The sequence below is a fragment of the Sinocyclocheilus rhinocerous genome, unplaced genomic scaffold (genome assembly GCF_001515625.1).
Source record: "Sinocyclocheilus rhinocerous isolate Xijiao unplaced genomic scaffold, SAMN03320098_v1.1 scaffold263, whole genome shotgun sequence".
NCBI classification, from domain to species: Eukaryota; Metazoa; Chordata; class Actinopteri; order Cypriniformes; family Cyprinidae; genus Sinocyclocheilus; species Sinocyclocheilus rhinocerous.
This window is the reverse complement of record NW_015645086.1, coordinates 903479-928048: the sequence shown is the minus strand read 5'-3', so window position 1 is coordinate 928048 and position 24570 is coordinate 903479. Positions and strand designations below refer to the sequence as shown.

General features: G+C 35.7%; 2 protein-coding genes across 3 annotated transcripts in view; one reads left to right on the top strand and one right to left on the bottom strand.

Annotated features, from left to right (window-relative positions):
- The window catches only part of LOC107705698 (mitogen-activated protein kinase 14A-like), an 18129-nt gene extending 9254 nt beyond the window's left edge, over window positions 1–8875 (bottom strand). Inside the window, exons 1-12 of one of the 2 annotated variants that reach the window (XM_016509105.1) lie at window positions 8708–8875; window positions 7122–7251; window positions 5621–5679; window positions 5292–5403; window positions 5105–5134; window positions 4317–4364; window positions 4003–4117; window positions 3762–3833; window positions 3606–3685; window positions 3428–3506; window positions 2043–2216; window positions 1654–1884 (exon numbers count right to left, since the gene is read on the bottom strand). In XM_016509105.1, coding sequence (XP_016364591.1) covers window positions 1823–1884; window positions 2043–2216; window positions 3428–3506; window positions 3606–3685; window positions 3762–3833; window positions 4003–4117; window positions 4317–4364; window positions 5105–5134; window positions 5292–5403; window positions 5621–5679; window positions 7122–7251; window positions 8708–8826 — 1080 coding nt within the window. In that variant the 5' untranslated portion in view covers window positions 8827–8875 and the 3' untranslated portion in view covers window positions 1654–1822. Of the gene's footprint in view, window positions 1–1653; window positions 1885–2042; window positions 2217–3427; window positions 3507–3605; window positions 3686–3761; window positions 3834–4002; window positions 4118–4316; window positions 4365–5104; window positions 5135–5291; window positions 5404–5620; window positions 5680–7121; window positions 7252–8707 lie in introns of those variants that run through there. The other variant, XM_016509106.1, reaches the window with a different exon arrangement.
- Window positions 8876–13280: 4405 nt separating this feature from the next.
- LOC107705653 (plexin-B1-like) overlaps window positions 13281–24570 on the top strand; it is a 96373-nt gene continuing 85083 nt past the window's right edge. Inside the window, exon 1 of the mRNA XM_016509045.1 lies at window positions 13281–13673. The gene's annotated coding sequence lies outside the window, so the exon portion shown is untranslated. The remainder of the gene's footprint in view (window positions 13674–24570) is intronic.

Below are 24570 nucleotides of genomic sequence, written 5' to 3'. Positions count from 1 at the left end.
ACAATAAAGAAAAGGGGGGGGGGGTAAAGTTCTTTATGGTTTAGAAAAACTTTTAGACCAATTTCAAGAAAAGTTTACATTTAATGACCCTAAAAATGTAGTGTAAAAAGTAATAACATATTTGACTTACACCTTAAATATACGTGAGTGTACACATCTTTATCATTACTTTCAAAAGGATTTAAAAATATATTTTTATGGTTACTTTTTTTGAATGTTGCGAATTAATTCGTAAATGTCATTACATTTTTGGTTAGTCACAACACATGAGAATTACTTTAATTTGTGAAAATTATTTTTTTCTTCTAAGAAATAATAATAGAAGATCATGCCAAACTACTTAGTATAAGGTTTTCTTTTTAAAAATGTCATTCTTTTAATGTGCCATTTTTTTGCCATCTCATCCTGATAATTTTGACCCATATTTTGAATTCACACTAGCAAACATAATATCCATATGGAAGACAAATTAGCTAGCATCCATATAACATGGATCACAACAAAAAAGTACCAAAACATTCAACAAATGTACCATGGTAATACCACGGTATTCTTTTAAGTACTTTGGTTTTTGTAATTGACAAACCTGTAAGGCCAGTAATTAATACAAATAATTAAGAATAGGCATAAAATAATATTACAGTGGGAAACAAGGACATTTATCTAATATCTCACCTTCTAGATCCATGTAACCAACTATTTGAGACTGTGGGAAACAAATGTAAAAGGGTTTAAATCTGAAAAATGAAACACTCATATTGATCCACCACTGTTCTGAATATTGACTACACTGTTAGTAAGTGAAGCTGGTGAGGAAAAAGACACTCTTATTGTGACGTTCACCTCAAGACTAGAAAGGGCAACAGGTGCAACACTCAGAAAACATGAGGACAACAAAAGTACCAACTCTTCAGAGAGTTAAATAACACTGTTAAAAGTACACTACACATTAAACATTTGTTGGCTAAACAGATAAATACCCAACCACTACTTGAACGCATTCCCATAGGACCTAAAAACCACACCTGACCAGGCAGTGCCAAAATATCAGGTTACAACAGGCAAACTAAGCTTCCATTCAATGAGGATTTAGCTGGCAGGTCAGTTAGTATTACTCATACTCCTTAAAGGACAATTCTGTTGTTGTTTAAGTGGATGAACCTGATAGCAATTGTCCTGTGAGAGATACCAACCTCCGTCGAAAGCAGCTGATTGATTTATCAGAGTGAAGACCTTGCGAGCAGGTCAAATGTGCTTTTTGCTACACTGTCATCCAGCAGATCCAAAATAAATTCCTTTGCCGGTGCAGGCAGGAAACTTCAAAGCAGACTGGCATGTTTGAATGGAGATTTGAGGTAATTTTAAAGTACTAACTTTACCTACCAAATACTGCCCCCTAATGGTAAATGTAAATTTGACTGTACATCTAATTACACTCGATTGTTTGTTATAAAATACAATAAATAATAGTTAATATTAAACATCAGTATAATATAATATAGTACAATATAATATTAATTAAGAACAAAGGCATCCACAAAAAAATCTTTTATTTTTTTACACTTTTATCTTTCCTCACTTCATTATCTTAAAATACTTGAGTTCTTAAAAATTCTTTAAAAGTTGGTTTACACACTTAGACATAGTCAATATCTATTTAGTTAACATTGATAACAAAAAAGGGTGATATCTATTGAACTGTTCTTGAAAACAACAGGTTTTAAAGATGTCTTGCCAAAGGCATTTGACAAAAAAAGCAAACAATAGTTCATCAGTGTTGTAATTCTTTGGAGTGCTGTTCTCCTGATGTGAATATGAGGTATTATGTTGCAGTCACTCTGGGGTTGTCTGGGTCAAATGTCATGATCTCCATGTGGATAAGACCTGTGAGACATGAAAAGGCAGAATAGCGTTAAAAATATAAATGATGTCAAGACCAACATTAGAATTTAGAAATGTTTCCGAGCAGATTAAACAGAATGCCAGAGCGTCAAATGTTAAATAAGATAGAGCTGTATATGTGTGTATGCATATGCTCTCACTCTTCCATTCGCTGACAGCCAGATCCAGACTCTCAAAGGAATCATCATATGCAGGAGACACAGGCTCGTTTTCAGGGTCATGGAACTCAGAAAGATATGGATGCGAAAGACCGTTTTTTGCCGTAAGTCTGACCTCCGGGTCTAAAACCAGCATGCCTTCCAACAGGTCGATGGCTGTTGATGGAACACACATTACATCAAAGCTAAATTACAGTAAAAAAAAAATAAAATGCATCAGATGGGAAACCCTGTCAAGACAAACGCTATTATTGGCTTTACAAAGCCTTGTTTGAGAGTTTAGAATAGTATTAAATGCTTAAAGCTTTGTCAAGCAATAATAATAATAACAGCTATCATAGTAATATAGTAGCTAATGTACTAGTCTGCCACTAGAGGGTGACATTTCCTCATTCAAAACCAATGCAATATCACACAAATGCATTTGTGACAAGATAATTAAAGGAACAGTTCACCCAAAAATGAAAATTTGCTGAAAATGTACCCACTCTCTGGACCTCGGCAGCAAATGAGTGCCATCAGAATAAGAGTCCGAAAGGCTGATAAAAACATCACAATGGCGCCGATAGCCTCGAGGGTAGCACGCCGACATATGATGCATTTGCACTTTGGGTGTCCCGAGTTTGAGTCCCAGCTTGCGGACATTTCCCGATTCTGCTCCACCCCCGATCTCTCCCACTTGCTTCCTGTCAAAATCTACACTGTCCTATCAAATAAAGACAAAAATGCCAAAACTAAATCTTTAAAAAAAAACATTGCCATAATCCACAAGTAATCCACACGACTCCAGTCCATCAGTTAATGTCTTGTGAAGTGAAAAGCTCTGTGTTTGTAAGAAATAAATCCATCAAGTCATTTCAAATGGACTGGACTGTTTTTGCTTGTAAACGGTGCTTAATCTGTGCATATTTCTTCTTTTTTACTGGAGAAAGCAATGGTAGAGGACTTGTTTTTTAGCCTAAAGCAATGATTTGAAGTTAAAAATGTCTTAATAATGGATTTGTTTATTAAAAACATGCAGCCTTTCGCTTCACAAGATGTTAATTGATGTACTGGAGTCGTGAGGATTACTTGTGGATTATTGTGATGTTTTTATCAGCTGTTTGGACTCTCATTCTGGCGGCACCCATTCACTGCAGAGGATCCATTGGTGTGCAAGTGATGGAATGCTAAATTTCTCCAAATCTATTCTGATGAAGAAACAAAATCATCCACCTGATGACCCTAAGGGTGAGTAAATTTTCAGCAAATTTTCAATTTTGTGGGATGAACTATTCTTGTTAACCTGTTAGATAATACTTACTGAGTGCTATTAGTTTTTAAAAATATTTATGAAATTGAAGTCGATTTAGGAGTTGTGGACATACCATTAGGATCCATACCGGAAAAGACCTCTTTGAAGGCCTTTTTCTTTTGGACTGGAAGTGAGCGGACATATGATTGTGCCTGCAAACCCATCAATACAATAATGAAAAATAGACTCATAAAAAGATTCACACGTTCCTAAAACAGACAGTAAGAGTTGGTCTGATGGTATTTGCCTACATCTTTGCTTTGCATTTTCTGAACAAGCGTTGAGTTTGGTGTGCCTGTCAAGTTGAGGATCTTCTTCAGCTGGTCAATACCTTAACATGGCGTTAAAGAATAGGCACTCTTTTGGTCAACAGATATTTTTAAAAAGTGAGGAGAGAGAAAGGATACTGTCAGTGCCTGGGAAAAGCACCTCTCCTGTTATCATCTCAGCCAGGATGCAGCCAGCAGACCAAACATCAACTGAGAACAGAAGAACAGAACTGAGTGACAAAACACTAGTGGTATGTTCCAAGATACAACAAAACAGCAGAACAGAATATGACCCATCCACAAAACACACAATATAAAAAATAGTCAACCTCTTACTTTTTAAATCACCTTGTACACAACGTGTTGGGTCAAAGGTCACCTGTTTGAGTATAATGCATCCAGTTGAAAATGACTTCAGGGGCTCTGTACCAGCGAGTCACCACATAGCCTGTCATCTCAGTTTCAGTGTGTCTTGCCAGTCCAAAGTCCAGGATCTAACAAAGAGTGTAAGAAAGCACATAGTATAGGCCACATAGTAGTTAAACAAAACAAAAAAAAAAAGGACAAGAAGTGTCGAAAGGTTTCAGGAGTGAAACAAATGAACATTTGTCCGTAATATTATTTGCAATATTGTAAAAATTATTCTGCTGGTCATTCATTTTATCAACATTATATTTATCTTTGTTATGTTACCTTTAATTCACAGTTTTCATCCACTGCAAGGTTACTAGGTTTAAGATCCTGAAACAAGACATCAGTGATTACCTTAATTTCATCATGTCTATCAGCGACTGTGTTTACATGCACAGGAATATTCCAATAGGCCTATTAATCAGAATTTGGCCATATTGTGAAGTAAATACATGAAACTAACATTTATTAAAAACATTAAAAAAGACACATCATAGCCTCTATTTGTAGTAATCTCATGATTAACATTTGCATTTAATCATGCTTTTAAACTGATCAAAAGTGACAGTAAAGACATCAGTATTTATGCAGTCTAAATGCTGTTCTTTTGAACTTTCTTTTCATTAAAGAATCCCAGGGAAACACTATCAGTTTCCACAAAAAATATTAAGTAGCACAACTGTTTTCAGCATTGATAATAATCTGAAATGTTTCTTGAGCAGCAAATAAGCGAGTGATTTCTGAAGGATCGTGCGACACTGAAGGCTGGAGTAATGATGCTGACAATTTAGCTTTGCGTCTCAGGAATAAATTACATTTTAAAATATTTTCAGTTAGAAAAAAATTCGAATAATATTTAACAATATTACTGTTTTTCTGTATTTTTGATTTTATGACTTTAGGGTAAGATATTCCAAAGTTATACATTTGCGCTTTGGCCAGTGGATTGTCGCCTAATCAGTCTGTATTTTTTGAGCATAAGAGAATTCTTTCATAAACATAAAAAAAAAAAATCTTACAGAACTCAAGCATTTGAACACTAGTATATAAATAAGATTTGTTCTACATACCCGATGAATGATCCCAGCAGAATGGATATACTAAGGAAAAAAGTATCAGTTACTATTTAGATGCAATATCAATCAAAATTCAATATCATCAATAATGGTGTTCAAGGAACTTGGTGTATGACATCTATCGAAAACATCCAGAACGTAAGTTCAGTGCAAAGTTTCAATGAACAGAATGAAGGCAGACCTTGAGTCCTCGCAGTATCTGATAGAACAGGTATGTGATGACTTTGCTGGTTAACTGTTTCCTCTTCATTATGTGCCCAAGATCCTGAGCAACAAACGGCATCACCATATAGCTGGGCAAAAAACATTAGAAAATGTAAGCGTTTCAATATTGTTTTTCTATTCTGTTTACTGAAACTGAGATTTAAAAAAACTTCTGCATAGAGCACATTGTCTCAATCACACACAAATACATCCACACATATGCATGCATACACTGCATCCTTCAGCCTGTCATGACAAGCGTACAATTTTTGCACAGGAATGCATTTTGTTCATCTTGACACTCACAAAGTCTCAAATTTCTCCAGCGTGGAATCAGGGGTGAAGACATTAAGGAGGCAGATCACCTACAGAAAGAAGCATATATTTGCATTCAGGGTTGGTCTCTGCATTGCAAAGATTTGTTATGATTCATTTCACAATTATTCAGCATGACAAGTTAAGTTTAAGGCAATGATGGAAGAATGGCACATATAGTGTTTGTCAGTTTTTAATATCTTTCTCCCATTTTAGGAAGTAAATGGTAGTCCATAGAACTATCATAGTAGTACTAGCAGACTGATTAGGCGACAATCCACTGGTCAAAGCGCAAATGTATAACTTTGGAATATCTTACCCTAAAGTCATAATTCTTTGCTCATGTATGTCTGTGGCTTATGGAGCACCTAAGGGGACATTTTTGTTCCCCTGAGAAACTTTGCTCACAAACTTTTGCTCACAAAACTTTGGTCTTGGTACACAAAACGTTTGCTTTCCCCCAAGAAACTCCAGGAGAGAATGCAAAAGTCGTGTTCGCTCACAAAATGCAACTCATATTATGGAAATATGAGATGGGAGATATTACTATATTTCAATGCTTTTGCAAGCGAACACAACATTTCTTGGGAGAATGCAAACTTTTGTTAGAGAATGCAAAAGTATTGAAATATTATTTTTTCCTACCATCTGATATTTTTTCCATTACTATGTCCCCTTACGGGCTCCATAAGGACTTGCAGAGTAAAATGATTAACAATTTTTCAATGTCTATCAAATGCTTGTTCACACATTTGAATGGATTCGTGTATTGTTATTTAGCTACTCGTCCTGTAATGGTTGTCGAATCTTCAAATCATCTTCAGACCCAGTTTTACTAACGTAATTGTATTTAAAATGAATATTTTATCTAACTGATTGATTTTTCAAAAGTATTTTTCAAAAACTTGCCACCAAGAGGTGTCTTGACTACAAAAGTCTGTTCAGACCTATCAAATATATTGCACTTTTGTGATTAACCCCATAATTGCTGCTTGCAGCTGTTTATTTGCTGTTGCTTAAAAATCATTAAAGCAAACTTTGCCCTGGAAAACTTAATGCTGTTAAAAATAATTATGAATTTGAAATGCCAGTGACTTAACTGGTCTGGGATTTGAAAAGAGGATAAAATATAGCATTAATTATTCTTGCTACTCAACCAAAAGTCTATTTTAAACAAGCAGCAGTGTGAGGTCAGGCATATAGTTTACTAAGCACAGAAACCGGTTTGAGAAGATAAAGGGGGGCTTTCACAACAATAGTATCGTGAAATCTTTTCATTCTCTTTCAAATGACAGAAGGATTATGATGCTATTAAAACAACATACATAAATAAAGCTCTGGTCTAAATGATAAATGAAAGTTCATAAATTAAAAGGCTGTCAAGAAGACAGTAAGAAAATGTAAGACAATGTAAATAATACAGAAACCTACAATATTTGATGAAAAGTCTGGTCTAGGTGTATTGTGTTCCTCTTGGGAATTTGAGACTTACATTGTCGTGCTGGATGTGACGGAGTAGCCGGAGTTCTCTGTAGGCGCGTTTAGCATGGATCAGAGACTGGAATGGTCTGTATAGCTTTTTAATGGCCACCTTTTCCTTTGTCTTCTGGTCAGTTGCAGAACTGCACACAAGTTATCATTAACCCCCATTAGAAACCTCATCACACGTTCATTTAACACAAAATTAGTTTCACAGATAACTTAGAGAGATGGCATGCAAGTCCCACTATTGTACGTCATACAGCTAAAAAAATAAAATCTATATTCATTATATTCATTCATCATCATTATTATACTGGAGTCACAATTTTGATATAAAGAAATGTTACAGAACTAAGAGTTAAACCTTGGTATTATCACATAATTGATGAGAAATTATGTATAATGTTTCTTTTAGATGATGTGCATTTTAGATCATGCATATTGAAATAATAATAAAAACAATATAGTACCATTCTGCACATTTGTAAATCCACTGTGCCCCACTTACTGCACTCAAAACAATTAGCTGCAGTAAAGCATGTGTTCAGGTGTTGTGGTTTTAGCTGCAATGTAGTGTTTTAGGAGAAAATTACATCCAAGAGGTCTTTTATACAGAACAGCATGTAGCTTTACTGTACCCCATTATAGAGGGCAGTACGTGTGAACTGAATCTTTCAATCTTAGAAAATGTCTTATATTTTGAGTCAAATTTTATTTTTAGATTTACAAAAAAAATAAAAAATGATATAGCACAACATGCTGAAAAGATCAAGGCCATGATTTGTTCTTGTGCCATGACTTGTTCAAATATAGGTCAGATTTTACCTGTAGAGTTGGAAAAAATAAAAACATCATAATATAATTCCAATACCAAAACATATGTGGTATTTAAAGCATGTTCCTTACATACAAAGGGTAAAATATGAAATGAAAATAATACATAACCATACAACCAACAATACATAACCCTTTTCATTTTATTCGTATATCAACTGTCATTCATTATCAACTGTCGAAAAGACTTTGCTCATGACAGAAGAAAGCTATTGATTGAGACAGTGTCAGTATTTTGGGGGAATTTCTGTGTTATCAGCAAACGTGCTGAAACCTGCCCCTCAGGTATGTGAGTTCACATCTGTGTTCATTTCACCCAAGGCTCCCTCAGTCTCAGATCTATGTCATAGACACATATTGCATATCAACTATGTTACTTGTATTACATGTGCATAATAAACACAAGTAACAGTAAAGTGTAGCACTGGATTTTAAGTAAAATAATAATACTAATAATAATACATTAAGCGAATTTAATACATAGAATTAATACGTCTATACCACTGTTTTCAACATGAATAGTCAAAAATAATTAGGGTTCTTCAGCCACTGCATTTTACAAATCAGTTCCATACTCTAGCATATATCCCCTAGTCATAGCCTATAAACCTCCTTAACATATATAAACCCTTTCAGTCCCACTTAACATATATATTTGCCATATACCATATAGAAATCCCCCTTACATGTACAGTATAAACCCCCGTTTGCGTATGTAATTCTCTTTCTGCATATAATAATTCAGCGTAACAGCCCCCTTACCACACTGTCCCATAGGCTCCAGAGCCAACGGGCTTGAGTGAGGTGTATCGGTCAGGAACATCCCATGTAGTTTTCTGGATCTCCAGTCTGTGGAATCCCGCTTTCAGAGGTGAAGCCATGAATTCGTCCACCTTATTCTGCGTGTCCACTACTTCCGTCAAAGCGCACTGCTCGACCACTCGGATTGTTCACAGTAGTGACCCAGGTGAGCGCCAGTCAGTCTCGCGAGGACACGCCCACCTCCGCCTCGCGCTCCTTCACCGTCACGTGATTAAGGTGAGGGTCCTTGTTCTCTGCTCGTTCAAAATAACAATTAGGATTTTAACAGTGGTTATTTGTCTTTTGCGCTGAATAGTACACACCTGACTGCCGTCTGTCTTTGTTCATCAACAACAACTTTTGTTGAACGTCCAGGAAGTTGAGGGTTTTATTGACTACTAGGCCTACCATAAAAATGAAATAAACCAAATAGCAGGAAGAATCTGAAAGCTCTTTGAGAGAGATCCCATTTCATTCTTTATGGTTTATAGTAACTGCAGTAACTGTTTGGTAGAAACTGATATAAAACATTAAAATATTTGTCCTAATATATAGGCCTAATATTTTCTGCATTTTCTGATATAATCCTATCTGTGCAGGTTTTTAAAACAATGTATAAAATAATATATTTATAATGTATAAAAACATAGGTGAGTTGTTACACTTTTTACTTCAGTGCATATTTCTCAGGGTAGGTATATGTTACAGCAGCGGGGCATGTTGTCACTATATGTAGTAAGTTGTCAGAATGGATCCTCCCATTAAACGTCTGTTATAGACAAGATGCATATAGATTTATGCATATATACACTACCATTCAAATGTTAGAGGCCAGTAAGATTTTATTTCTTTTCTTTTTTTAAAGGAATTAATACTTTTTATAGAAATTAATACTCAGCAAGGATGCATTAAATTGATCAGAAGTGACAGTAAAGACTTTTATGTTGTTACAAAAACATCCATTTCAAATAAATGTTGTTCTGAACTGTCTATTTATCAAAGAATCCTGAATTCTACAAAAATATTCAAAGGTTTCTACAAAAATACTTGTTTTAACAAAAATGACAAAAAATAGCGTTTTCAGCATTGATAATAATAAATGTTTCTTGATCATCAAATCAGCATATTAGAATAATTTCTGAAGGATCATGTAACACTGAAGACTGGAGTAATGATGAAGAAAATTCAGCTTTACATCACAGGAATAAATTACATTTTAAAACATTCAAATAGAAAACAGTTATTTTAGATTGTAATATTTCACATTATTACTGTTTTTACTGTATTTTTATTACAGTCTCAAACCAAACTGAATATAGATTTGATGTCACTAACCTTGCAAACTTTAATCTTCACAAACAATTATTTCATCTTCAACAGCCTTGTTAAACTCAACTTTGTTTCCAGACAGACTGATAAAAAAGGCCATTAAGCTTTTACTCCCTGAAGACAATCAGATTAGAGCTTATTATATAAAAGAAAGTGTTTCCCAGTCTTGTGTGCATTGTTTTTGATCAAACGGTTATTGCATGGACTGTGGGTGGACTGTGTGATGTTTGTGATTAATGTATGACATCCAGCATAATCATAGAGCAAAGTGTGAGTAAATGAGCAGAAGAAAAGACATCAAGAGATGACACTGACATAGTCAGTCTGATAAGCTACTACTAAATATTGTAGAAACTTAATTTGCTGTAAACTTGCTTTGCAATGATTTGTATCGTGAAAAGCGCTGTGTACAAATAAACTTGACTTGACTTGACATAGTTTGCCATGATGATTCTTGGAATCATCCAGATAATTCCCACATAGGCCTACGTTGATATTGCTGCAGATAATATGACTAGTTGTTATTTGTCAGAGGGAAACTTTATGAGCTGCATGTACAAAAAATGGATAATTAAATGGATAGCTTACCCAAAACTTTAGAATTAAGTTATCATTTACCTTCATTCCAAACCTGCATGACACAATGTTTTTAAAAATGCTGGAGTCCAAACAACATTGGACCTGAATGACTTTCATTGTATGGAAACACACACACACACACACACACACACACACACATTTGACAAGATATAATGTTTGTCAGACAGCATTTGTCAAGGTAGTATTGGTCAGAAAGATTTTCAAGGCTGGGTTTAGAAAAGGGTCAGTTCAGAGGTGGTTCAGTTACATGTGTTTTCCACATACAGGTGTTACATCAAATAGAGATTGTGTTTGCAGATTCCTCTTCTTTTGGCTTCTGTGTGTAAGAAAAAACAGGGCTGCAGAGGAATAAATAGACTCTCTCACAGAAGGTCAAAGGTCAGTTCCTCAAGGCAGAGAACTTTCATCACATTCAAACACGCAAAAACATGTTCATATCATCACCATTATCACTATAATTTAAATAAATATAAATGGTCATGGTGATTTTCAGTTTTTACTGCTTTACTGACTGTTTTGTGTTTCATACTGTAAGTTTCCATTATCGCAACTTACATATGACGTATGTTCTTAAAATGGAAACATGTAAACTTAATGTAGGCTTTTAACATTTACATTTTAAATTCAAATCTAAAATCTTCAATTTCAGTTTCCTCAAGTGTTAAATTTTTCTACCTAATTTCATACCTACCCTGGGAAATGTTCACTGGAGTAAAAAGAGACTAGTCCAAGTCTTCCCTATAGTCTCTAGGTAGACAAAGTGAATAGCCTACTGTTTAAAAATCGTAGGCTATACTAGATTGAATATTTTGACAACAGCGTACTCTTCTGGTTGTAGTCAGCATTACAAGTCTTAGGTGAAATTAATCCCTTTTTTTTATCTTTAGGCGTTTGACAGAGTGCGTTTGACCTTTGAATTTAGTTCAGTCCGGTTATGCTAGCTTAAGTAAATTCCATTTTAAGTAGGTTTGTAAAGAGTATATTGGTGTGTGTGTGTGTGTGTGTGTGTGTGTGTGTGTGTGTGTGTGTGTGTGTGTGTGTGTGTAAAAGAAAATCAATCTTGGCTTTAGGTCTCTTTGTCACCTTTGATTATGTACTCAGAAAGTGTCCGTAACTGTAACACATGTATTCAAAATATACTCCACTACACTGTGATTTTCAAAGCAATGAAATTGTTCTGATATGGTCAAATAAACATGATGTGTTTGTGGAAAAGAGTGAGGCCTTGATGTTGGTTTACTTTGAAGGTGTGGAGGAGACTGCCCATGGGGCATACGCAGAGGTGACAGCAGATTGGTTGTATTTTAAGATGCCCACTGTGAGGTGAAGAGGGATTGGTCGCATGGCGGTGATGCTGGATGAAAGGTGTGGCGCGTTTGGGTGTGTTTTCATGAATGTGTTTGTGTGTTCTTTCTTTGGCATACTGTGAACTCCCACCGCACAGACACACCCACTCAAACAAACACCTACTCAACACACCCACCATCTGTGGGACCATGAGCATATATACACTCTCTCTGAAATACTGTCAAAGGCAGAATGTTTAAAATGATGCAATCAGAGGTGGAAAATGACTAAATTTCCCAAATAAATAAGTTGATTTACAATATCCTGCCATTTTTGTTTCCTACGCTGTTTGCATTTCCTCTCAGTTTCAAGCTTTGTTTGGATTGATAGTTAGCCCAAATGTGACCTTTGACCCTGTCATCCCCTCTATAAAGATGAAACTGAATGAGGCTTCCATTTTACATTGTGTGTGTTATGAGCTAAAGCGGCAAAGCTTTATGCCTTAATTGAATGTGAAATAAACAAGAACGATTAGATAGATAGATAGATAGACGGACAGACAGCAGCAGACAGACAGACGGACGGACGGACGGACAGCAGCAGACAGACAGACAGATAGATAGATAGATAGATAGATAGATAGATAGTTTTTTGTTTGTTTGTTGAACTCTCTTCCAGAAGCAAGATTCAACGAAAAGCTTTGTTTGGATTGATAGTTAGCCCAAATGTGACCTTTGACCCTGTCATCCCCTCTATAAAGATGAAACTGAATGAGGCTTCCATTTTACATTGTGTGTGTTATGAGCTAAAGCGGCAAAGCTTTATGCTTTAATTGAATGTGAAATAAACAAGAACGATTAGATAGATAGATAGATAGATAGACGGACGGACGGACGGACAGCAGCAGACAGACGGACGGACGGACGGACGGACAGCAGCAGACAGACAGACAGATAGATAGATAGATAGATAGATAGTTTTTTGTTTGTTTGTTGAACTCTCTTCCAGAAGCAAGATTCAACGAATGAAGACAACAGGCAAACAAACCACCAAACAAACAAATGCAGACTACACTGTTTTAACAAACAAAAGTTAGAAAATAAGGTTTTCTTTCAATAAATAAATAAATAGCCTACATTTCTCTTAATATAACAAAAACAACTTTTTTGTTTTGATGTTACGCTAACAACAAATGTCTGTTTTTGTTGTTTTTAACAAACAAACAACCCGCAGATACGGAATCGCTGAAAGCATTTAGATGAATAAACATGGCTGTTTTCGTCTCTTGTGAGTGGATAGGCGATGTCTGAAGCCCAGCCCTTTTCCATCCGCGGCCGCCGGGTCGCACTAGCGGACAATAACGCTACTGTGAACCGACGCTCACCTCCCGTTATTCCTCACCAAATACACGCAGAGCCGCGGATGAGAGACAAGAGACGGGCTTCCCGGAGTTTGCGCGTTTAAAAATACACAGGGACACATTTCACTTATTAGTTTTTAGGAAATCATTCTTTGCGTGGACACAGACAGCGAGGGACACGCACACACACACACACACACACACAAACACGCAGTCGCGCTCCCGGTGAAGTTTACAGACTGAAAGTCTCTTCTCTCGTGCGGATTAACCGGGATTCAAATCACTGCGAGTCTGTGGGAGGCAAAGCGACGCGGTTTTGTTCTGAAGAAGGTTTCAACGCTTTAAATGCAGGTAAGGAAATAACAACACTGTTGGTTTAAAAACTGATTTGGGCTTTATATTTTATGTTGCTGCGTGCTCGGTTTAACCTGTTATTAATGTGGACGCTGGAGTTCGCAGTAGTGCACTTTCTGTGATCGTTACTGATGAAATTAATCAATGAAACGGGCACAAATTAAACAAAAGTTGCCAACACCATTTAAATCCAAATGTCTATGTGTCTTTTTCAGTATAATTTCACATTCCACTTAAATGCTCACATTTGTGTATGTGATTTGGTTATAAGCTTTATTTAGTTGGAGGAGCTCATTCAGTCTCTCTGATGTTGCAGTTGGAAAGAAATTGTTTGGACTGTCATATTTGAGTTGTTTTATTGTACTAGTATATATCGAATTACAGTATATTTATAACTCGGTGTTTCAGGTTAAACATGAAACTGGCTTGCAGATGCATCACCATAATAAATTTGCTGTCATGATTAGCTGCACTTAAAGTGCACTCAGACATTTTTTGGTAAATTAAAATGGTTTACACGCACAAAAAAAGTAAATAAATAAAAAAATAAAGGTGCTTATTAGAAAAAGTTTTAATGATTTATATGTATACATAGTTTTTTTTAGATAAAGTTGTTTTATTTTACATGGAGTGGGCCACCCCTTCATACAGTAGGTGCTGCCATGTTGACTTCACTCAACCAGCCTTGCATTAAGAGTACTACTATTACTAATAACATGTTTACTTTATATAGAGCCTTTGGCTAGTACTTTACAAATCATCAAGTAAGCAACAGAAGATAAACTGTTTCAATGTAAATCAGCAGCAGCTAGTAAATCTTCATACATCCAGGCCAGTAGGTGTCAGTAAACAAAAAGTTACTGAGTGCACTTTTAACAGTAATTCTGATACATAAACTCCCTGTGCTTAATTGGACTAGTTGTCAAAAAGTGTGTTTACATGCTTTAAATGTTCGATTTCAGTTGGTTTAAGCAAAAATCAGTCTTTTTAAAATGTCATGTGAATGCTTTATTTTGACTGAAATTGTACCAAGTCCGGTTTTCGTGAAGTCGGACTAACAGACCTAGATAATGCAATTCGAGCTGGGCTTCATCCAGCATGAATCCAGCACGATGAAGACTGTAGCTTAAATACACAAAAACCCGCTGTAGCTCGGTTAAATGGTGATCAGAGAAGAAGGTGTGAGGTACAAGGGTTTTTAATGAGTATGTATTTTAGAAGGTCATGAATCTGCTTCCCAGCATCTGTTGCCTCATGGTGCATTCTTCGGCTGTGTGTATATTTCGTTGTGGCAGGAGATCTTTAGATGCCTTTTAACCATAATGCACTGAAGTTGACCTGTTAGTGATCTGGTACATCGGCACTGATTCATGCTTTAGCCAAGAAACACAAAGCAGCTTAATATTTATTGTGAAGTGTGATTATCATAATATTTTCATATTGGAATGAGTTTAGATTATGCAGGGGAATTTTAAATAAGAGTCCCCAGAGATCAAGATTTATTCTAATTCCATAATCATACATGTTGCGTCTATTCATTTACCACAGTCAATCAATTTGAAATAGATGACATTAGGTCTGATTGAAATTAGTCTGGTTTTTGTGCAGTTGGACTAACAGACACTGTGTGTAAGTACTTTTATTTTATTTTTTGGTAAAAAAAAAAGACTTACAGCTGTGCTTGCCAGAAATTCACTGTAACAAATATGTTGGCAATGTTTCAGGCTTCACTGGATGTCATATTGGCGCCTGTATATTTTACAACTTACAACCATTAAGTTCCATTACAAGAACCATTACATTCATTAAGTGATATAATGTTAAATTACCAACCTAAAGTACCAAAATCTGCTTTATACCTTAAAATGTACTAATAACCACCAAAATTTTGGGAATCATATTTTTTCAAATAAAGCCAAGGTAAAACTCATTTTACATACAGCATGTGGAAAAGACATGAATATGGCAGTGGGCAAATGCATAAAGCGCAGCATAATTTGAAATCACGAGTTTAAAGTTTGTCGATTGCGCATCTTTATTCTCCAGTGAAGCTGAACTATCCTCCTGTCCACATTCATTTCGTAGACAGAACTGTTAACGACAACAGCGAACAAGAGGGAGAATGTGAGCACTGTGTGCTCAGGCGCTGCCGCTGTCAGCGCTGTCAAAATAAAAGTCTGTCACACCATCAAAATAACTCCGGAAAAAATAACGTCAAAATAAACGCCTCGAACGCATCGGCCAAACAGGAAAACTTATCGGCCAATGCCGATATTTAAAAAATGCCAAATATCGGCCGATATATCAGTCGACCACTAAATATAAACCACACAATTAAACCGGTTTGATGAAAGTGGTCTGTCCATAAAATACTTGGATATTGACAGTTCACAGGGTCATACAAAGGAAAAAGACTATTATGGTAACACAGATGACAGTAAAATAATGCAATAAACATTAACTAAATAACATAAAATGTAACACAAAACACCTAATGTGCATTACTGATAACAAATATAAGAAACAATATTATTATAGTCACTATAGTTTTTTTAATGCCTAGCTGTTACCTACAAAACACATCAATTCTACAGTATTTTACTGTAAAATTACATGTAATGGCCTGTTAAACATTTACATTTTTCAATGGTAAGGTAACTTGCAGTTAACCAACAGATTTTACTGTTGAATTTTGAAAGTTTTTTTTTTTTTGTAAAAATTGCAAACATTTTGACTGTAAACTGTAACTTGATTCGTAGCTTCTGAAAAACTTATTGTAGCATGATTATAACTGCATACAAATTAATGTGTGGCTGATGGCATCACCCCTCCTCCCATTAGGAAAAAAAATGTGAAGAAGTTGTTCAAATACTCCCACACTCTCACATCAAGCAAATGTTATTTTGTTGCCAGATCTCACAGAGGGATACGTTGTGGGAAAGACTGCGATGGACTTTCATCTGACTGTCCATTGCACTTTTCATACTTTCTGTCTTCATCTGTATTTGACCAACAAAGTAAACGTAAGTGCAGATTTTTGTTCAGTTTAAAATTTCAATTGAATTGACCCATCCCTTTTTTGTTTTTTCCATATCTACCCATAGAGGAACACATCAAGGTTCAGGATAACTCACATGTACATTTGCACTGTTTTATCTTCTTCATTATTTGCACAAAGATGTGAACGTCGAGCCAAAAATGTTGCGGTTTAGGTCAGAAATGCTTCTCTTGTTTCCATCTCTGGCTTTCTTGTATTAGTAGAAACCTTGCTCAAAGATGGCCATCTGCTCGCCGCTTTGTAGTTTCCTTCAGCACAATATCAAATTAACCCCTCACCTCATGTTCTATGGGAGTGTGGTGTGGAGCAGAACGGGACGGTTGTAGCGTGAAACCACAGGTCTGGAGGGTGTTGGCCAGGGTTAACAGGTGGTAGCAGACATAGATCCTGAAGGGCTGGCCCTCTCATTTAAATGAATAGCCTAAAATACTGTTCTTGGTATGTAATTTAAACTTGTGTTTTGTGATATTGATTATGTCAGTTTTGTTCTAGCGATTTGATCAGCATTGTGTCATCAACTTATATGTGTCACTGAACGAAAACTGAAAGATTGCATAGTATATCCAAGTTTTTGGTCTTCATTAAAGCTCTATTAAACGGTGTTCAGAGAGGAAGGTGTGAGGTACAAGTTTTTAATGAGTGTGTATTTTAGGAGGTCATGGTCTGTTGCTGTGTGGCAGAAAAGCTTCAGATGACTTTTAGCCATAAGGCACTGAACTTGACATTTTAGTGATCTGGTACATCTGCACTGTTTTATCCTTCAGCCAAGAAACACTAAGAAAAAACATAATTATTGTATAGTGTTGTGAAATCATAATATTTTCACCCTAGAATGAGTTTAGAACATGCAGGGAGATTTTAAATAAGTCATACATGTTAACGGTTGGATCAATTTGATTGCGAAAGATGATCAGTTTGGACTAGATGTCAGGCTTTTCTTTACACGCACAGGCTTGCATTTCTATACAAATGCCAGGGATCATGAATCCTTGACATATTAGGCAATTAAAAATTGTGGTTTCCGGGCCAGGACAAGCCATAGAAATGAATGAAATCTAAAAAAAAGTCATGTAACTTTTATTTATTTATTGTTAAAAATGAATTTAACTGGTCATGTTCAGCTCTAAAATATTTAAATATTTTTTGGGAAAGCAATCTCTAAAAAATAATTGTTAAAAATAAATAATAATAAAAAAATAAAAAAAACTGGAAGGTCATTGGGTAAAGGGATGTTTAAAACCTGAAATAAGCAGACATTCTCATTTTCCAATATTCTGTTTTATTTCCTTACATTTTGAACGTTTTTGGTCCGTGGTTTTTCTGTCATTGTTTTTCTTAACCTGAGTTATGATTTCCAAGCGCACACATAGAAGGTTATACACACCAGAACTGAAAAATGGAAAGTAGATAAATAATATTTAGTGTTTACAAGGATGTGTGGGAATGTGGAAAGAGCCTTGAGGAGCAAAATGAAAGAACATGATAAATCTCTCTGGATTCTAATGTCATGCCAGTGCTGCCGTGGCAAGGTCAGTTTCCTCAAAAGCTGTGGGTCATACCGCGAGTTATCTGAGGATGGGTTAGAAGATCAGATGCTCACTAATAAGTCTGGCAAACAGATGAAAGCTCTAAAAGAGATTTGAAATCGGCGTGCTCTTTTTATTGTTGTAGTTCAGGTCAGCACGACCCGCTGTATACAAGAGCACAAATATAGAGCACCTCTTAAAACTTTGACAAGGGTATTCTATTATTACCTCCATTATTATTTTAAAACCGAAATTGTAATATGGCTTAGTGTTATTATCAAATTCCAAAGGATGTGATTTAATTAAATGTTCTTAACCTGAGTTATGATTTCCAAGCGCACACATAGAAGGTTATACACACCAGAACTGAAAAATGGAAAGTAGATAAATAATATTTAGTGTTTACAAGGATGTGTGGGAATGTGGAAAGAGCCTTGAGGAGCAAAATGAAAGAACATGATAAATCTCTCTGGATTCTAATGTCATGCCAGTGCTGCCGTGGCAAGGTCAGTTTCCTCAAAAGCTGTGGGTCATACCGCGAGTTATCTGAGGATGGGTTAGAAGATCAGATGCTCACTAATAAGTCTGGCAAACAGATGAAAGCTCTAAAAGAGATTTGAAATCGGCGTGCTCTTTTTATTGTTGTAGTTCAGGTCAGCACGACCCGCTGTATACAAGAGCACAAATACAGAGCACCTCTTAAAACTTTGACAAGGGTATTCTATTATTACCTCCATTATTATTTTAAAACCAAAATTGTAATATGACTTAGTGTTATTATCAAATTCCAAAGGATGTGATTTAATTAAATGTATTTGCTGCGTGTTTCAGAGTGAAGCGTGGCGCTGTGTTCATTTACACGCGATCCAGTGTTTTCAGTGTCTCGTTTCACAGTAAATGCTGCTTAACATGAACTCATCTCTGCATGTGTTCTGAGTTTGGGGCGTTTATATTGTGCATTTGAAAATGCAACATGCGCCAAACCATTTTTTCTGCCACAATAAAAGCGTAATGGTTTGAAACGTTTGAAAAAGAAGAAATTATTGGCTAATATTTAAATTGTAATTTTACAGTTGTACAATAAAATTAAATTGTACAATATTGTCATTTGTTATATATTTTTTTATTTCACAGTGAACTATTAAAAAATGTCTGCAAATTGTTCAGACATACAAACAAGCACAGCAAACCCGGGAAAAAAATTAAGTCACATTTTTAAATTGCAATTGCAATTTTTATCGGAAAAATTTCTTTTTTTTTTTTTTTTTTTAAATCCCAACCCTATTATTCACACTCTAGCAACCACATAGAAACTCGCTAAAAATCACACAGAATACCTTAACATTGTGACAGAGTTTTGCACTGGAAAAATGTGCTTTAAATTTGCTAATTCACTACATTTCATATATTTCCTACATTTAGAATTGTATATTGAAGACTGAAATAATGTTGTTGCCTTTGTGAAACCATGCCAGTGTTGTCTTTGTGTGTGCGTGTGCGTACATGTGTGTGTGTATTAAAAGAAAGCCCACCCGGGACTTCTCATTACTTCTGGTCACATGTGTAAAAGGCCTTGCATACCTCTCCTTTCCTCCTGTTGGGTACACTTTTACACTAACAACCCTTAGCTTCCATACACCAGCTTTCTCCCATTTCACTACTATGCCAATAAAACCTCACTACATATAATATTTACTAAAATTAAAACTTACTTTTACTTTACTTTTTCTTTAAGAGAGATGATCTTCTGAATATATATTTTTTGACTTTATACACGTCTGTTCTCAATGCCCTGCTGAAAAGCTAAACCTCAAATGCTAGGCTAGTGTGCCAACATCCATCCTAGCTGTGCCCTGACCATAAATAACCCCTTTTATTAGCGCACGGTTGTGTTTACTTTGCCAGAGTGAGCTTTTCCTGTATTTTTAATCTTGACTGGGGCCAGACAGAGGGCCTTACAGGGCCAGAGATTAAGAAGCGTGTGGTGGTGTTGCCTGTGCTAACAGGCGAGGACAGTTGTGGCTAGCATGATCTCTTTGGGGTGCAGGGTGATTGCTTATTCTCAGTTTATTTGAGCAAGTGAATGTGTGAAAACACTTTCACTGTCTCCAACTCACACATACTTGTCATTTTGTCTCCCACCGACCCACACACACAATGAGGTTCCTCTCCATGATAGCAAGTGTGGCAAGTTGTTGAGCTAAAAATATTCAGTGGTGCATACGTGCCGTGACATAAGTGTGCTTTCTTGTGGAGGCCATGTATGGAGTTTTTACGTGAGGTTTTGGTGAATCTGGAGAGCATAGCTTATAAAAAATTATTTCTCCGATCTAACACCAGACTAAACTATTCATTCTGTTTGTATATTTTTTTTCTTGTGTCCACTCTTAAGTGGTCCAGTTTCTTCGCTTGTAAAATCAGCTGCATTTCATCTTTTGTTTTATTTCTCTTTTCCTGTGACATTTGACTCTGTAAAAGAATAGTTCATTTTATTATTTACTCACCCTCATGCTGTTCCAATAATGTTTTTTTTTTTTTTTTTTTTACATGGAACAAAATTGAACATGTTTTGAAGAGCTGATGACTTTCATAAACAAACTGAACTGATTTGTAAATGAGTCTTTTTGACTGATTTGTGAGCCAATTCGATCACTGACTCGTTTACATTTTTTTAAAGTAGCAGCTCACTGAAAGGGAAGATTATAACTGAATAATGACTTGAATTTTGCTTTTTCTATCAAATATCTTGGAACATAGTGCATAAATTATATAGATGATTTTTATGTTAATATTGGGTGTTATATTTGGAGCTTAACTTTCATTATATGAAAAAGAGCTGCTTGAAGATTTTTTTTAACTCCTTTTTTTCACAGATAAAATGACACTATATGGGTTTCGTCATGATAAGCATGAGTAAAATAATGACCGAATACTCATTCTGGATTAACTATAAATGTGGCGATTTGACATGCGCCACTTGCCTTTTTCCCCCGCAGAGCTTTGCCAAGCCATACAAAATATGGCTCCTGATAAGTACAGTAAGCCAGGTCTGTGCCACAGACAGGCAGCCTGACATGACAGCTGCATCTGCTCTCATTTTGCCTAATCCATTAGCTGAAATGTTACAAGCCACTGGAGGGGGTTTGACCTGGGGTCCTTTTGACAATATATTGGCTTTATCTGTGGACATCCGCACAGTGACTCACATATTTGTTTGGGTGAGAGGATATTAGCTGTGACTACTGAAGCAAAGCAATTGTACCAGAGATGGACAACGACCTTTTGCTGGACAGTAGCCTAAAGGAGGAGAAGAGAGGATTCCAGTCACATTATAATCTATAACTGTGTACATTTATGTACATCTATTGCTGAAGTATACTGTAATTGGATTGTTAGAGTTTAGTTTCATACATTGGAGTCTGTGATGCATGCAAAAAGTTGTTGTTACGACTAAGATTTCACTGGTGTCATGGATCAGTGGTATAGTTCATTATCTGTTTACCTCTGCTAGTTAGTTAATTGCTCACAGACCCCAGTGCAGATGGTAACAGCTAGTCCATCTGTGCAGCTAGCTTCACCCCATTATTGTAATTGCATGTCTTACTGAAAGTAAAGATTTTGAAGCATCGAAGTTGAAGTGACATGCATTAAGCAGGATAATATGATATAGTATATCAACAACAATTTAGATTTTTCAAAAATGTGACTGAATATTTTTTTGTATAGGTCTCCTGCTGTTTTGGAAATAGAAACGATATTGTATTTTATCAGTGATATTATCCCAAACACTTCCCTGTCTGCCATTATTCAGCCAAACATATCCCACCCCAGTAGTGTATTATTGGTTGAGTCTGAAGTTGACATGTCGGACTGCTCAAATATAGCGCAATGTTGAAAGCGCCACGGTGCACTTTCAGAAAAGCAGCTGCTGCTGGGACAGTACCCTTTCAAAAGCTATATCTTTGTGCCTTATTTACTCCTAAAAGGTGCATTTTAGTACCTTAAAGGTACAGATTTCTACCTAAAGTGTACAAATTAGTACCTAAATGATATGTACTGTATTAGTGCCTTTTGAAAGGGTACTGCCATAGTGACAGCTTTTCTACTCTTTTTTTTTTTTCCAGAGAGTGTGTTATGAATGAATGCATTATAGTTTTCCTAAAGCTGCACCACATGACATTTTACAACCTAAACTAATCTTGCGGAGTCAAAAAAATGCTTTTTTCTTCATTATGATATCAGGTCAGTTATAGCAAGAATATCAAAATGACTTGTAATACAAACTAAAAACATGTTCATCATTAGGGTGCATTGTAGTGATGCGCTGAAATTATTTTTTGAAAATAATTAAAATAAAGTTATTAAAATCGAATAATATCTGAGTGCATATAAACATTTAAATTGCACATAAGGCAGTTTTTATATCAACATTTTAATGATATAAATTGTTTTTCTACTCCAATTTGTTGTTGAAGTGTCAACATTTAAACGGTGGCTGTAATAACTTTTTATTACACATTTATTCAAACATACGTTAAGTTAAAATCTAATTAATATGTAATATAGTGCATATATTTAACAAAATGCTCCTCTCTAGAGTTCATTTTTTTGTCTAGCTACCTAATGATGGACATTGGCTTTCTTGAGGTAAATGTATGTTGTTGTGAACAAGGAATCGATATTCTCACTATTGTTGTAGATTATTCACGTTGTGTACATGAAGTAGGCATTGACAACATCAAAGCATGTCATTGGAAAAGTGCTAATTAAATATCCCCATTTTGGTCAATTATTTCAGCCCTCCAAATCTAGCTGAAATCATTTTTGCAAATATTTTCAGTTGCTGAAATTTTGGTGCATCGCTAGTGTTTTGACTCATGAGATGTATGTGTACATTTTAATGTATTTTAAAATAAATTAATAGACCTGAACAAAAAATAAATAAATAAATAATAATAATAATGTAATTTGATCCTTACACTGTGTTGCTTTTAAAATTGCTGTGTATTAGAGTGGTCAAATATCTACTTCTGACTCAACCAGTAGAGTTCAGGGTGTTTGAAAACCAAATGGCACACACTTCATCTTCCAATGCATAAACCCAAGCTCTAGAAATGCATGCAAAAGTGCAAATTGTCATTATTCCCCATGCATGAGTGAATTACTCATAAGGAAATAGTGGTGCTATTTAACACAGTCTTCCACACTTATAATGGCTTTAAATGTGGTTAGTTTGCACTCAGTTCCACTTGCAGGCACCGCTGTACAGTAATACAAGCTGGCTGAGCTAACCTTATTTGGCAGGAAGCTGTAAAAGATCTATGCCATGGCTAAAATCAATGAGGCCAAACCATTGCACGGGTAACAAGCCCCTTTCAAGTGTCCACCCTGAGCATCTGCCCCTCACTTCAATCACACCCTCAGAGAGAAAGGAGGATTACACCTCTCAATGCAGAATCACCCCCTTTCTTCCCCAAATCTCAGATGATCGGGATAATGAAGAGAGAGTGGGGAAGAGAGAGATGGTGGGAAGCCAGGCTGACTCAACACGCCCCTCCCTTCCGGCTATGCCTGCTCCATAATCCCTTAATCCCATTGGATCGGGGAATAATTCTGTTTGATCAGCGATCAATTCATCATTCAGCCACTTCATCCATGTTTCACATAGCTGAGCACAGAGCATTTAAGGTATGCGAAGACTGCTGGAGCTCGCCTATAGTGACAGACACAGTTACCTAGTCATTAAAAAGCCAGTTACTTAAAAGCAAAGTGTAATTTTTGTTCTAAGCGTTTCAAAACTTCTATCCAAGTTTAATGTGCAGAGACAATTTAATGATAATTGATTAACTGATAATTCATGATATTTGTAATAAAAAATGTTTTAAAATTTTGTTTTAATGTAATTTAGTTTAAAAATGTATTTTAAAATTTGTATTTAAAATAATGTGTAAGAACTGTATTTTACTTTTTGGTCTGTAATAGTTTTTTTTTTTTTTTTTTTTACAGTAACACCACATGACATTTTCATGTGCCATTAAAGTGATACGCCCCCCAATAATTTAAATTCTCACTCTCATCATTTTCTCACCCTCAAGCTATCCCAGATGTATATAACTCGCTTTCTTTGGATGACCACAAATTTCTTTTATTTTACTTTTTTCCACCTCTGTGAATCCATGTAATGCATGTCCCTGACACTACAAAAACAAAGCAAAGATGATGATAATCCATACAAATCCATTCATTCTTCTGAAGCAAAATGATTGGTGTGTGTGTAAGAAAAATACTAATATTTAAAATGTTTAACCTT